The sequence below is a fragment of the Sitophilus oryzae genome, unplaced genomic scaffold, assembly GCF_002938485.1.
Source record: "Sitophilus oryzae breed Bouriz unplaced genomic scaffold, Soryzae_2.0 scaffold_1576_pilon_pilon, whole genome shotgun sequence".
In the NCBI taxonomy this organism is placed as follows: Eukaryota; Metazoa; Arthropoda; class Insecta; order Coleoptera; family Curculionidae; genus Sitophilus; species Sitophilus oryzae.
The window spans coordinates 8,908,966-8,922,171 of NW_022146254.1; the positions used below are offsets into that span (position 1 = coordinate 8,908,966).

The 13,206-nt window shown below is 34.6% G+C and overlaps 1 protein-coding gene across 1 annotated transcript in view; it reads left to right on the plus strand.

The window, feature by feature from the left end:
* Positions 1-9,048, plus strand: part of LOC115879490 (protein smoothened) — a 40,282-nt gene extending 31,234 nt beyond the window's left edge. Inside the window, exon 12 of the mRNA XM_030896391.1 lies at positions 5,929-9,048. Within this exon, the coding sequence (XP_030752251.1) occupies positions 5,929-6,433 (505 nt within the window). The 3' untranslated portion in view covers positions 6,434-9,048. The remainder of the gene's footprint in view (positions 1-5,928) is intronic.
* The last annotated feature ends 4,158 nt before the right edge of the window (positions 9,049-13,206 follow it).

Genomic DNA, 13,206 nt, shown 5'->3' on the forward strand with positions numbered 1-13,206 from the left:
AATTTTAAATTATGCACATTGCCTTTCCACATATATACCCATAAAATATTTTGTTTCTACATCTTTCCGTTTTCGTATAATCAACCGAGGCGAATGAGGTGCGCCACCCTGTACTTCAGTATTACAGATGTTTTATTTAATATAGTTAGTTCTGTTATCGTTATTAATGTTTATTAAAACCAAGACAGTATCGTTAGTCTCTAACGTTTCTTTTAAATTTAGTATAGAGTATCCAATGCAGCGTAATACCACAGATTAGGTATCCTATAAGTATACAGATAAAAATCTTGTCCCTAATTCGTGGTACGAAAATTGTTTTTTATGACGATGTGCAAACGAGTCAAATTTCCTGTGTGCAAAAATAAACTCGCGTAAAATAACACTAAACAGCGTAATAAAGAGATATCGCTAAACCGAATAGCGTGCATGGACTTTAATAAGGCCAGGTGTTATTTCCTTTACGTGAGGTGGTATTAACTCTCTTCATTTATAGTTATCGGGTCGGAAAGAATTCTGATCGCGTCGCGTCCGCTATTTAAACTTAACCTAACTTTGAATTTAAAACTTTGAAATTGTTTTGTTTACTAGGTATTTTAAAACTAAAGGGCCAAAGTGTTTATTTCCAGTGCTTTATTGTTCAACGTCTGCCAGTGGGTTTAGGGCAACAAGCAACAAATTCTCTTAGAAGGGCTAAGTCGTCATCTGCTGTAAATCTAAGACTCTTTATAGGTTCTTTAGTATTGGAAGAGGTGGAATCCATATTTTGGGCCATATTTATTTAATTAAAACTAATCCCAGCTACTTAAATATCAAATTACCTAATAAAATTAAAGCAATAATTCAAAACAATTCAAACATTACCTAAAATAAAAGATCTCGCCGGCTCTGACAACGCTATCTGACAACCGGCTCCGGTTGTCAAATACTCGCACATGCCCATTTAAGCAATTTTTAAACGTTATCAGAGGTTATTTAGAAAGAGCGCTTGGTGTAATTGATCCGCAAATTACGTCAGGCGGTAACGTTATTAGCGGGTGTTGCGTTAAAAATTGACTCGCGCATATCGTAACCATGATAAGGTACGCGTAAATACTGGATGACGCTATTCGGTTTTCCGATATCTCTCTAATAACTGTGCCGGTCAGGCGCTGTGCACAATTTTAGAGGCCATAAGTGGGCGTGCTATGTGCGCAAACTAGTCACCTAGCTAGTGCCCGATTCCGAAAATTGGAACCACGAAAAACAATAAAGAAAAAACAAAGATTATAATCTGTATAATCTGTCGTAATACGACGTTACAACAATAGTGACCTAAACCAGCTCGTCATATTAAAAAAATACATCAAAATGTAATGATAATTGAAAAAATTGCAAATTGATCGTGATCAGTTCATTTCGCTCTTAAAAATTAGGCAAAGCATGCATTGACATGAATCAAAAACAAAATCCTCAGGAGTCATGGTTCTGGCCGTAAAATTATATTTTAGGAAAATTTACACACGAAATTATTGCACAGGGTGCATAAAAAGTAATAAAACTAAAAGTTCCCCAACCCAGTGTGAGTACATATCAAAGTAAAACCTCTGAATATCTGAGTAAACCTTTTTTTTGTCCCCTACCCCGTCAGAGGTTTTACTTTTATAAAAAGTAATATAAAAATATATATTTTTTGCTATTGTGGTGTTTATGAAGATTCGCATGTAGACCGTTAGTGATATAATGGATATTCGCATTTGCAAAATTTATGTGAATATTTTTGATTATCAGCGTTCGAAAAAATATAAAATGTAAATCACTTGGGGTGAATTAATCAAAGATATATTAATTATTTATAATTTTTAAGTTAACATGGTCTTATTGTTATAACAAATTTTAATGATACTAAAATTGTTATTATACATACAGATTTGGTTATCGTAGAAGCGTGGTCTGGATTTTAACGTGTAAGACGGTGATGACGAGACAGCCTAATGAAAAATAAAATATATTAAAAAGAGAAAAACATTTGGGTTGATACATTTCTTCTATGCGGTAATGCCGGATTTGGTGTCAAACGGTCCAAATAAGCGTTTATGAAAAATGTTACATCTGTTGGATCTTTAATTTCCACAATTGTTACACATTTTACTACAGTTGTAATAGGTTCTTATTAAGTTTCGGTCTCAGAATTACGTTGTGTCGTTGGCGAAACTACTAAAACAAACTCCAAAGTCATAGTTTAGTACCGTAGTTTAGTAATTAAAATCAAAATTGACAGCTGTTTGAATTTATTCGTTCTATGGCGGGTAGCCCGTGACACTGCATTGTTTCAGGACCATGCTTTACACCTTAAAATACGATTACTAGCAGTATTTCTGAACAAACCAATGAATATTTATTTCTATGGTTATTTGTAAAGAGTGACCGCAGATATTTTATACCATGTTATCAAGCAACTGTCTAACAGAAATGAGCATTATTAAATATATATATAAACGGGATTTGGTTTAAGTATTTAATACTCATTTCCAAGTACAGCCTATTGCTGCCTTCCCGTTACCCTACGCCACACATCTCGATTTAGAGCGTCATCAGCTTCTAGGTTACGAGCTTCCATTGCTTCCGTAACCGTTCCGTTCCAGGATTTTCTAGGTCTACCTCTCTTTATTCTGCCTTGGGGAGCCCATTGAAAAACTCTTTTTGGCCACCTGTTCTCCGGCATACGCAGAACATGTCCAAACCATTTTAAGCTGGATTTTTCGATTCGATCTAGTACTGTTTCCTTCGATGCATTCATGATACGCCTGACCTCGATGTTTGTCTTTTTTCCATCCTAGATATACCTGCACTTCTTCTAAGGTAGTCCATTTCAACAACTTGGATTTTGCGCTTCACGTCTGCACTCAGAGTCCATAGCTCTGAACCATAGCAAAGAACTGACTCCACCAATGTTCTTCCAAGTCTCTTTTTAGTTGTTGCAGACAAGTTTCGGTCCCACCAGAGGCTGTTAAGACATCCAATAACTTGTTTGCTCTTCTGAATTCGGGTTTGTATTTCTACTTTGCCCAAACCGTCGTATTTTGCCCAAACCCTCGGTATTTAAATTTGTCTACTTGTTGAATCTGGACGTTATCATTAATGAAGACTTCAAAACAAGCGTTGGTATTGACAGCTAAGTATTCGGTCTTCTTTAGACTAACCTGAAGTCCCCATTTGTTGTATTCTTGATAAAGCCTCTTAGTCATGAACTCTAGATCGTATAAGTCCTGCGCAATCACGACCTGATCGTCTGCAAAGCTCAGGGTAAATAGTGTGTTGTCCCCAGTGGGTATTCCCATACCTTGACATTTCGTCTTCCATTCCCTAAGGGCTACTTCGACGTAAGCGTTGAAGATCAGAGGAAATAAGCTGCATCCTTGTCGTAACTCTTTTGTGGTGTTAATTGGATTAGATAGCCTGTGTCCTATTTTAACGTACGATTCATTTTCTTTATATAGCTCTTTTATTATCTTAAGCAAAAGGTCTATCTACTTCTAAGATATTCAAGACTTCCCATATCTTTCTGCGGGGAATAGAGTCGTACGCTTTCTCCAAATCAATAAATGCTAGATGGACTTCTTGATCTACTGTTTTTTTTTTCATCACCTGCTGCAGGACAAAAAGGTTATCTGTGCAAGATTTCCCCGGTGTGAATCCGTTTTGGTCTTCCGAGATACTGTCCATGAGCCTACCCTGTAGCACCTTTCCAAAAAGTCTGCTGACCGAACTGTTAATGCTTAGGCCTCTATAACAAGCGGGGTCGTTACGATTTCCCTTTCCCAGTGTCCATCTTTAAAAAGGGGAAAAGGGAATTATTAAATAGCTTCCATATATTCTCATTTATTATGCTATTTCACGTACGAACTGGCAACATTGTATGCCGCTTTTTGTTTTGTCTCTGTCAACTGGGCATATACAGGGGTCCCAATATTCCGTGGACATAGAACTACTACGTATTTTTGGAATCAAAATAAGTTCACTGGACATAATTTAGCCCTGTACAAAAGTGCTTCGTTTGTCCGTTAGAGGGCTTCAAAAAGTGCTTTAGCATTTGATTTTCACAAAAATCAAGAAAAAGTACGGGAAGGGTGAAAACTACCCCCACCCCTACATAGATTTTAGTATAAATATTTTCCAACTCCATCGACGGCCGATCTTCTTTTGAAATGCACCAAGCCTATACTATCAGGATAAGATTACTAATGTTTACGCTTGACAAAAGAGAAACAGCCTTGGAAAGACGAGAATATACGTGGAAGTGTCGGTAATTGTTTAAATAAAGGGTTTTTATTTCCTGGTCCTGAACCTTTCCTAAATCTGCTAACGCCATTTCATATACTGGGTGCGTCTCAAAAGTGGCTCACCCCCTATAACTTTTTTATTTTTTCAGATAAAAAAACGAGATTTGGTATGTTAGTATATGAAATAAATTAGGATTGATTGACGTATTCAATTGTTTTCCGTCACTTCTTGTTTCACCGGAAATGACTACAACTTTTGATTTTTAAACGGCACCCTCGTTATATTTTTATTTTACTGGATCGAAAATGACACTCTGAATAGACTGACATCATTTTTATAAGATAGATATTACAATAGACTGACGCCGAGGATTATTAGGTCTGTTCCAACCCGCCGCAGAACCGTCACCGAACGATCACGCTCGTGCGCAGTAATTCATATGTGTTCCAACCGAAATTTGACGGTTATCGGACGATCCTATTTGTGTACCAACCGACCTTGGGATCGTTTAGTTACGATTTCAGAACGGTAATTTCGTAAATCGTTTTCGAAATTTTAATTAATTTTTTATTTATAAAATAATGTCCAAAGATTCTACCACTCCAATGAAATAACAGGAAACTACGCATAACAGGATCATAAAAGAGAGGAAAGGTAAGTGAGTTAGTGAGTATACAGTTGAAACAACACTTACCAACAATTATTGGATTCTGATTCTCCATTTCAAGAATAATAATTATTATTATTGCTTATTTCAAACCAAAATAATAGGGTTATGTTACGAAATTCTAAACAAAAACAAAAAACCGATCGATACACTTTTGACAGTCCCGAAAACAATCCACAAAGCGTTCCAACGTTGATACTTTTTGCACCGTCACGAAACTATTCGAAGTCCGCGCATGCTAACAAAGTGCACGAAAACCGATTCGAGTACGATTTCAAAACGATCCCGAAGTGCTGGTTGGTACAAACCTATTAAAATAAAGACATTTTATTATTATCATATTCTATGACAAATAGTAATAGATCCAAAAAGCAGGAATTAAAAACATTGTTGGCTCTAAACGAATTTCATAAAGGTTTAGTATTCATAACAGTTTATATAATTACCTACTAATGAAAAGTTGCCTTATTTTTCGAACGTTTGCATTTTGCACAATTAACTATTTTTAAAGCCTCTTCTAAGATTCACAATAACCTCACACCTCACTGTAACTAAAGTCTTGATACAATGCATATTACAGTATCTTTTTGAATTTATATACTTTGCATAAAACTTATCATAGAACAAAAAAAATATTAAAAATTAACACAGAAGCACGATAATTTTCAAGAGAAAATTCAAACAAAACTGTGAAGGAAGAGGTTTCAATTTCAATGGTGTCACTTTGGTCTTTAAAGTGTGAATATAAAAATAGTTTTTGATTCCTTCCTTAGCTTTTAATGAGTAAGGACCCCAGGGGTGGGACTCTGTAACGAAATAGCGATCGGTAGCGATGAAGAATACTATCGCTTGCCGTTTAGTTTGTACGGCCAAGGTCAGAATTCTTCATTGCTACCGATCGCTATTTAGTTACAGCTTCGTATCAGTAGTTCTTCGTTACAGCTAGTATCGCTATTGAGTTCCAGCCCAGTTTACCTTAGTTTTATATTTTTATTTTACAGAGTAAAGTACAGCAGTGACTCGGACTCTTACAACGAGCCACACCTAAAAGGCCCAAGCGAGAGCTCGAGTTGTCCCGAATTAAAGCAGCTGGTGCAGAGCTCTGTAAATTCGGCCGCTAGTGGAGGATTTGAGGGGAACCGCTCGAGACTGTCGAAAACCTCGATGGACGTGGCCGTTCAGGCAAACGCTCACGATCTCGATTTGGAAATGAACAAGAGCAACGAGGACGACCAACTTAATAAATCAAAACAGGCGAAAACGAGAGAGAACAAAAAGTATCGCAGGGCGAGCAAATACAAAGAGAGCCTCGATTTAGACGCCAGCAAGAATTCGAGCGAAAAGATTCGAAAATGGAAAGAGAAATACAGGAACGATGGGAGCGTCCAAGAGAAAGAACAGATGTATAAGGATAATCGTTCGGATTCTAGCGACGAGGAGGCGCTGATTGTAGATAATAATAAAATATTCTTAGAGAGGTCCAAAGAAATAACTGCTAAGTATTAAAATTTAATGTAGACTGAATTTTATTTGTTGTCCAAAAAAAAAGATGACAAATTCTATTGAATTTCAATGTTTTAGACTGAGACAACTTTCCAATTTATTGTCCTAGGATAGGGAATATCTAAATCCCTGGCTCAAGCAGAGAGACGAATTCTTGTCGGTTCTTATTCAGAGTTAACCACAGCTCATTCTCTCACTACCAGCTGGTCATCTTCGCTTATTTTTCAGTATTCGCGTTTTACCTTTCACGCCTGGCTCCGAATTTTGCCACTTCGACATAAAAACGCGACACTTTCAAAGTGACTATATACTATACTGCCGATTACTCGCTGACTCGCTTATTCGATACGATTACTCACTGACAAGTATTTGACACGCATCAGAAGATGGTTACGCAAAGCGTTTTCTTTCATGAACTTTTCTGTGACTGAAAAGCCCGATACGTGATGTTATGTGTCTAGCGCACTCCGGACATTCAAAAATCTCATTGCTTTGTTGCCTTTTTACTGTTTGCTTGTCGTTAGCTGAGTTGACAATTCTTCTCCATTGCGTCCTATTGTGAGCTGAGTCTTCCCACTCAATCTGCATGTTAATCCCCTCAAAGTTTTTATGGAAAATATCCTTGTACCTTTTAAGTTGTCCACGCGGCCTCGTCTTACCGTTTACAAGCTCACCGTAAAGCAGCAATTTTGGTATGCGGTTCTCTTGCATTCTGCGATCGTGACCAGCCCATCTTAAGCGGGATTTTGTAATCATGACTTCAAAACTCTCGCAGTTAGGACTTTTCAAGGACCGATATGTTTGAAACATGATGGAACTATTGGATTCTTAAGAGTTGTTTCCAAACTGGCAAGCGAAAGTAGTCGTTCAGCGGAACGCTAAACAGTACATTTTGGAATTTTCCTTGCAGTGGGAATCGTTTTCTGGATACGCGTTTAGCACATATTGACAACATCGCAATTTCTCAGGTATTTAATAGTCAAATGTGGATAAAACGTTGAAAATTGTTATTGTTATATTAATTATTGTTGAGTTATGTCAACCTATTTTTCTATGGATATGTCATTATTCTTATCATACAAGGGAAATATTGAAGACGCTTCCCAGTATTTTCGATGTATTGAACAATATTTATAGCTGACAAGTCGTAAATTTAAGCCCCTCAATTACTTATTGCAGAATTTATACAAGTATTTTTCACTAACAAGCAAGAGAACGCACAAAATCACAATTTTTTCTATTTTTACTGACAGCTGCATCTATTTTTAAGTTAAATAAATAAATAAATAAATGTTAATTCGATGATCTTTTAGAGTGCTTTCACACACACACACACACACCGGTAAAATAGTCGTGGGCCGGCCGGCAAATACAATAGAATTAAATACAACTGTCGGAATGTGTGCAAAACCGGCGCCGGCTCCGGTACCGATTTTGCCGGTGGGTATGCAAGCGCTCTTAAGGTAGCCGTTTTCGAATCGCTAGAGAAAGACGCTAAGCTCATTAAAGTTAATTATACATTAATACCCAAATCGGTAGTCAAGTGCGAGCTAAGCGAAATTTTACGTCATATGTGCTAAACGTCTAAAAGTGCTTAGCGTTTTCTAAGTTACAGAATTTGGGCCCTATTCTCATACCCATGCTGGCACTCAATGCACAAGTCTCGATAGTTTTGTTACAACTTGCGTTACAAGGTAAGCGAAGGTAGTTCTGAATAGGATTTGCTGCCAACGAACGATACGGGTAGAATGGTCGTAATTAAAGAAAAGGCCAGGACAACCTACGCTCAGGCTCATGGATCGGCGAAACCTTAAATCGCAAGCACGAGGCGGTTGGAAGGTTCTGTCTTCAGTTGCGACCATTTTACTTGTTCCATCATAACGGGAAGTATTAATAAGTTTATTACCGTCATATATTAACTTTGTTCATTAAGAACATTCAGTATGATGCAATCGTCATCTTTTGTAAATCGAACTGTACATCATGTAGTGATTTCTAGCAGAGATAGCAAGATTTACTGTTTACCAAATAATTTAGTGTGTATATACTTATAAAGGGTTAGTTTTAAATAAGTGCACATAAAAAACATATTTTCCCTTTACTGTTTTTCCAAGTCTAATAGATGTTTTTTATTTTTGGAAATTTAAAAATATATATATTTTGCTTAAATTTTGAGAATCCCAGTGTTTCTCAAATCTTGATAATTCAAAATGTGTTTTAACAGAAAATTATAAAAAAAATATATAAAATTTTTAAGGTTTTTTTCTTGAAAAAAATCATAGACATGTTCCTGCTACCCATAATAAATATATGCACTTATTTCAGACTCACTTTGTATAGTATAGAGAAAACATTGTCTCAGGATTGTTTATTCTTGATAAAAGGTTTCATTAAATTTGCTACTAGTAGAACGGAAATAGTTGAATTTTTTGGTTCCTTTATAAAAAAACGTCAATTCTAGTACATTCAATATTATTTTCATTGATTAAAAAAAGTTGGTTAGCTACCTGTTAGCTATATATTCTTTTATATTGAATTGGAAGTTAGTGGTGGTTTCATGTATGAAATTGACAGTTTGTTTAAACTTTGTTAAAACTTTTCGTTTTTGGTTCTTTTTGTATACATTTGTATATATTTCAAATATATACAAATGAATTGTATATATTTCATGTATGAAATTGACAGTTTGTTTAAACTTTGTTAAAACTTTTCGTTTTTGGTTCTTTTTGTATACAAGATATACAAAATTCAACCAATATAAATAAAGCACTCATCAGTTTTTTGAACGATATTGAAAATCATAATCCCTGATAAATATAAAATTTTTTGCATTTAATTGCTATTTTTTTGGTTCAGAAAGTTTCTTAAATGAAAGTTTGTATTATGTGTTTGTTCATAGTGATAGTAACAAAATATTATCTTTTAATTTAACTGTTCTGTTATATTTCTATCTTTATTAAATTAGTAGATATATTTTTGTAACTGACGGTATAACTACCCCCGTTGGTACTCTAAGATCGACTAAATCTTATAAATTAGTTTTGGTACGATTATTATGTACTATTAATCTGAAGAATTTTGTATTTATACTTAATATCTGCTTGAAAACCTGATATCAAGGATAGACCTTCCACAATGCAATAATATATAAATGTGATATAAAAATAATAATGGAGCATTATACACTGTTACTTGGTATTAGCTAGTGTTAGCTATTTTCGTTTTATAACAAAATTAAAAATTATTTATGGCAATGCGTAGCTGGACAGTGTACAATTATTATACGTGGAACACAATATCTGCCAAATGGCCACCACAACTTCTCTGGCAGCACACAATTCTTTTGTTAAAATTTTCCATTCCTGCTGAGTACATTTCCGGACTAATGTCACTAATTATTTGCCTAAATCCTTTTTTCAATTTTTGAATAGTTTGCGGATTGTTTTCGTAAGCTTTGCTTTTCACATAGCTCCACAAAAATAATCTAGCGGCGTCAAGTCGCATGGCCTTGGTGGTCAATTTACGTCCCCATTCCTGGAGATAAGCCTCCCTCTAAACTTTGTACGTAATAAATTCAATGTTTCATCTGACATGTTGCACCATCTTGTTGGAACCACATAATATTCTCTATATCCATGTCCATTACTTGATACCATAAGAAAAACATATATCATCGTTCGGTACCTGTGCCATTTTTTGTCAAACCAAAGATGCTGTAAACAAAATTTTCATAGCCCTCTTTGTTTCTGAGCTACAGGGTCTTTTTGAAAATTTTGCAATTTGGGGCACCCCCTGTACAGGATGTCCCATTTTGGTTGAAATCATACGGTATCTCTGTTATTAGTGAAGATAGAAGGGTGCGGTTTGCACAAACCTGTCTCACTTTTTTGTCAAACGGAAGATGCCGTAAACAAAATTTTCATAGCCCTCTTCGTTTCCGAGCTACAGGGTCTTTTTGAAAGTTTTGCAATTTGAAACACCCCCCGTATCTCTGTTATGGTTAAAGGTATCGAGAAGGTGAAAACTGTTTATTGTAGAACTTTTTACGTAGAGTACAGTGGCGTAGTCTGGTTTTCTACCAAAAAAAATATTTTTAAAAATATGAACTAAAGTTATGTTTTTTAAATGGAACACCCTGTATATTTATAAATCATATGATGTGTCTTGCCATAAGCTTCTCAGAAATATACATCACTCTATATTTATTTTCACTATTTACTGCAATATTTAAAAGTTTTTATTAAAAGATCATATTTATTAGTAGGCCATGATTGATAATAAAAGAAACTAAAGAATTATTAAAAGTATACTGCTATCTGTCTCTTGTTTTATTTTGGGAACCGCTAATAAATTCTTTATATATTAGGGAAACTTAACTCCCTAGCGCTATTTGTAAATCTTGGAATACGTGTATACGTACGAATAATCTATCGTATCGGAAATTTTAGATATTCCTTTAGCTAATTTACGTGAAATATACTTTCAGCAAGATGGGGAACATAACTCATGAAAATATTAGAATACTGTTAAATTATTATTTTTCAAATCAATGAATTGGAACCAATGAACACATATTTATAGCCTCCTCGATTCCCGGATTTTGCCGTTCTCGATTTCTGATTTTGAGGATTTTTGAAATACGAAATATATCGTGGGCACTACAACAATGTTGAACACCTGAAAAATGCTTTAATAATTCAAGCTTTTAGATATTTGCAAACCCATTCCGTTATAAAAAAAAGAAAAATATATTCATAGGTTCAGTAGTAACAGTTATTTCAAAAGTAAAATATATCAATCCCAAATAAATTTTAATATGTGTATGACTATTTTAGTAAATATCATTTTGATTTTTTATTTATCACGGCCAACTAATAAGAAAATGATATATTTTAAATATTGCAGTAAATAGTGAAAATAAATATAGAGTGATATATATTTTTGAGAAGCTCATAGCAAGACAGATCATGATTTATAAATATATAGGGTGTTCCATTTGAAAAAACATAACTTTAGTTCATATTTTCAAAAATATTTTTTTGGTAGAAAAACAGACTACGCCACTGTATTCCACGTAAAAAGTTCTACAATAAACAGTTTTCGCCTTCTCGATACCTTTAATAATAACAGAGATACAGGGGGTGACCCAAATTGCAACATTTTCGAAAAGACCCTGTAGCTCAGAAACTAAGAGGGCTATGAAAATTTTGTTTGCAGCATTTTCCGTTTCACGAAAAAGTGGGACAGGTTTGTGCAAACCACACCCTTCTATCTTCATTAATAACGGAGATACCCTATGATTTCAACCAAAATGGGACACCCTGTACTTGTACTGTAACGCTTGTTCGTTTTCATCTTCAAAAAATACGGCCCAATGATACCCTCAGCCCAAAAACCGCACCAAACTGTAACACGTTGAGTATGCATCGGGATTTCCTGGCAAATCATTCAACAATTGAAAGAAGAAATTAGGCGAATAATTCGTTTATTCGTGACATAACTCCAGAAATGTGTTCATCAGTAATGGAAAATTTAACAAAAGAATTGTGTGCTACCAGAGAAGTCGTGTAGCCATTTGGCAGATATTGTGTTATGTACACTGCCAAAAATAACTTAAATAAAGGTATGTTATGAAATTTTTATTTTATTCGATATCAACGAAACCTCTTATTGGAATACCCTTTATAAATACAGCATTCTGTTTAAAAAAATACAACTTTGATGTAAAAATGTATTTTAATTCTTCTCTGTATCTATGAAAAACATTAATTATCTACTCCATTAATGTTAGTATATTTTCTAAAAAAGATTGGGAGTAAAACTCTCAAATGAGACACTTGATGTTTTTCGGGACGGGTGGAATCTTTTGTATATGCGCATTTTCAACCACCTAAATGCAATATTTTGCACCAGAGTTGCAGATGTACAGATAAGAACCATAAATTCTATAGCTGTGCCTGAGGATGTTGGGAGGAGGAAAGAAGGAGGAAAAAATTGTATAAGTACAATTTTTTGACGAAATTGATGCAATTTTAATTAATATGTCTGGGTGTGACCAGGTTTTTATTTCGTTATTTTTAGTATATTTTTTTGCTCGTCTCCTTGACATAAAAATTATGCTAACAGTAACGAAATGGACAATAAGTTTTGGTTACATGTTTGTATTGTTTTGTATGAATAAATACATATATATGTTAGGTACAATAAGCAAATAGGTGCTATTTATGAACTATACAGAGATATATGTAGTTATTTTTTTCTGAAATATAGGTATTATGAGGTCTGCAGAGCGTAAATGGACCCAACCTGGTTAGTTTTAAACAGAGATCAATAAAGCAATGTCAAAAGTTATTTCTATAAACTTTGACAACTATAGATATAATAAGACCCTTTTATACGTATGGATTTTTTTAATGCTTAATAGACTAGAAACTCTGATGCTGGAAGTACACACTCGCCGAGGGGACCCGCGGCGCCACAAAAAATTAACGATTTGTACATTGTTATTGGTTAGGACCGTCCTTTTTTGTCACGTCTCGGGTCGCCTCGGCGAATGTGTACTTCCAGCATGAGAATAATTGGAAATACTTTTTTTACTTTAACAATGAACACACAATTTTTTTACCTTAATTTCAATATTGTAATAATATTTATTGTTACATAAGCTCTAAAGTATATCCTTGATTGACTTTATTTCATTATGTATGTTAGATATTTATGTATGCTACATAATATTTTCTTTTGATAAATATGACCTTTTTTCTTTATTTCTTTAA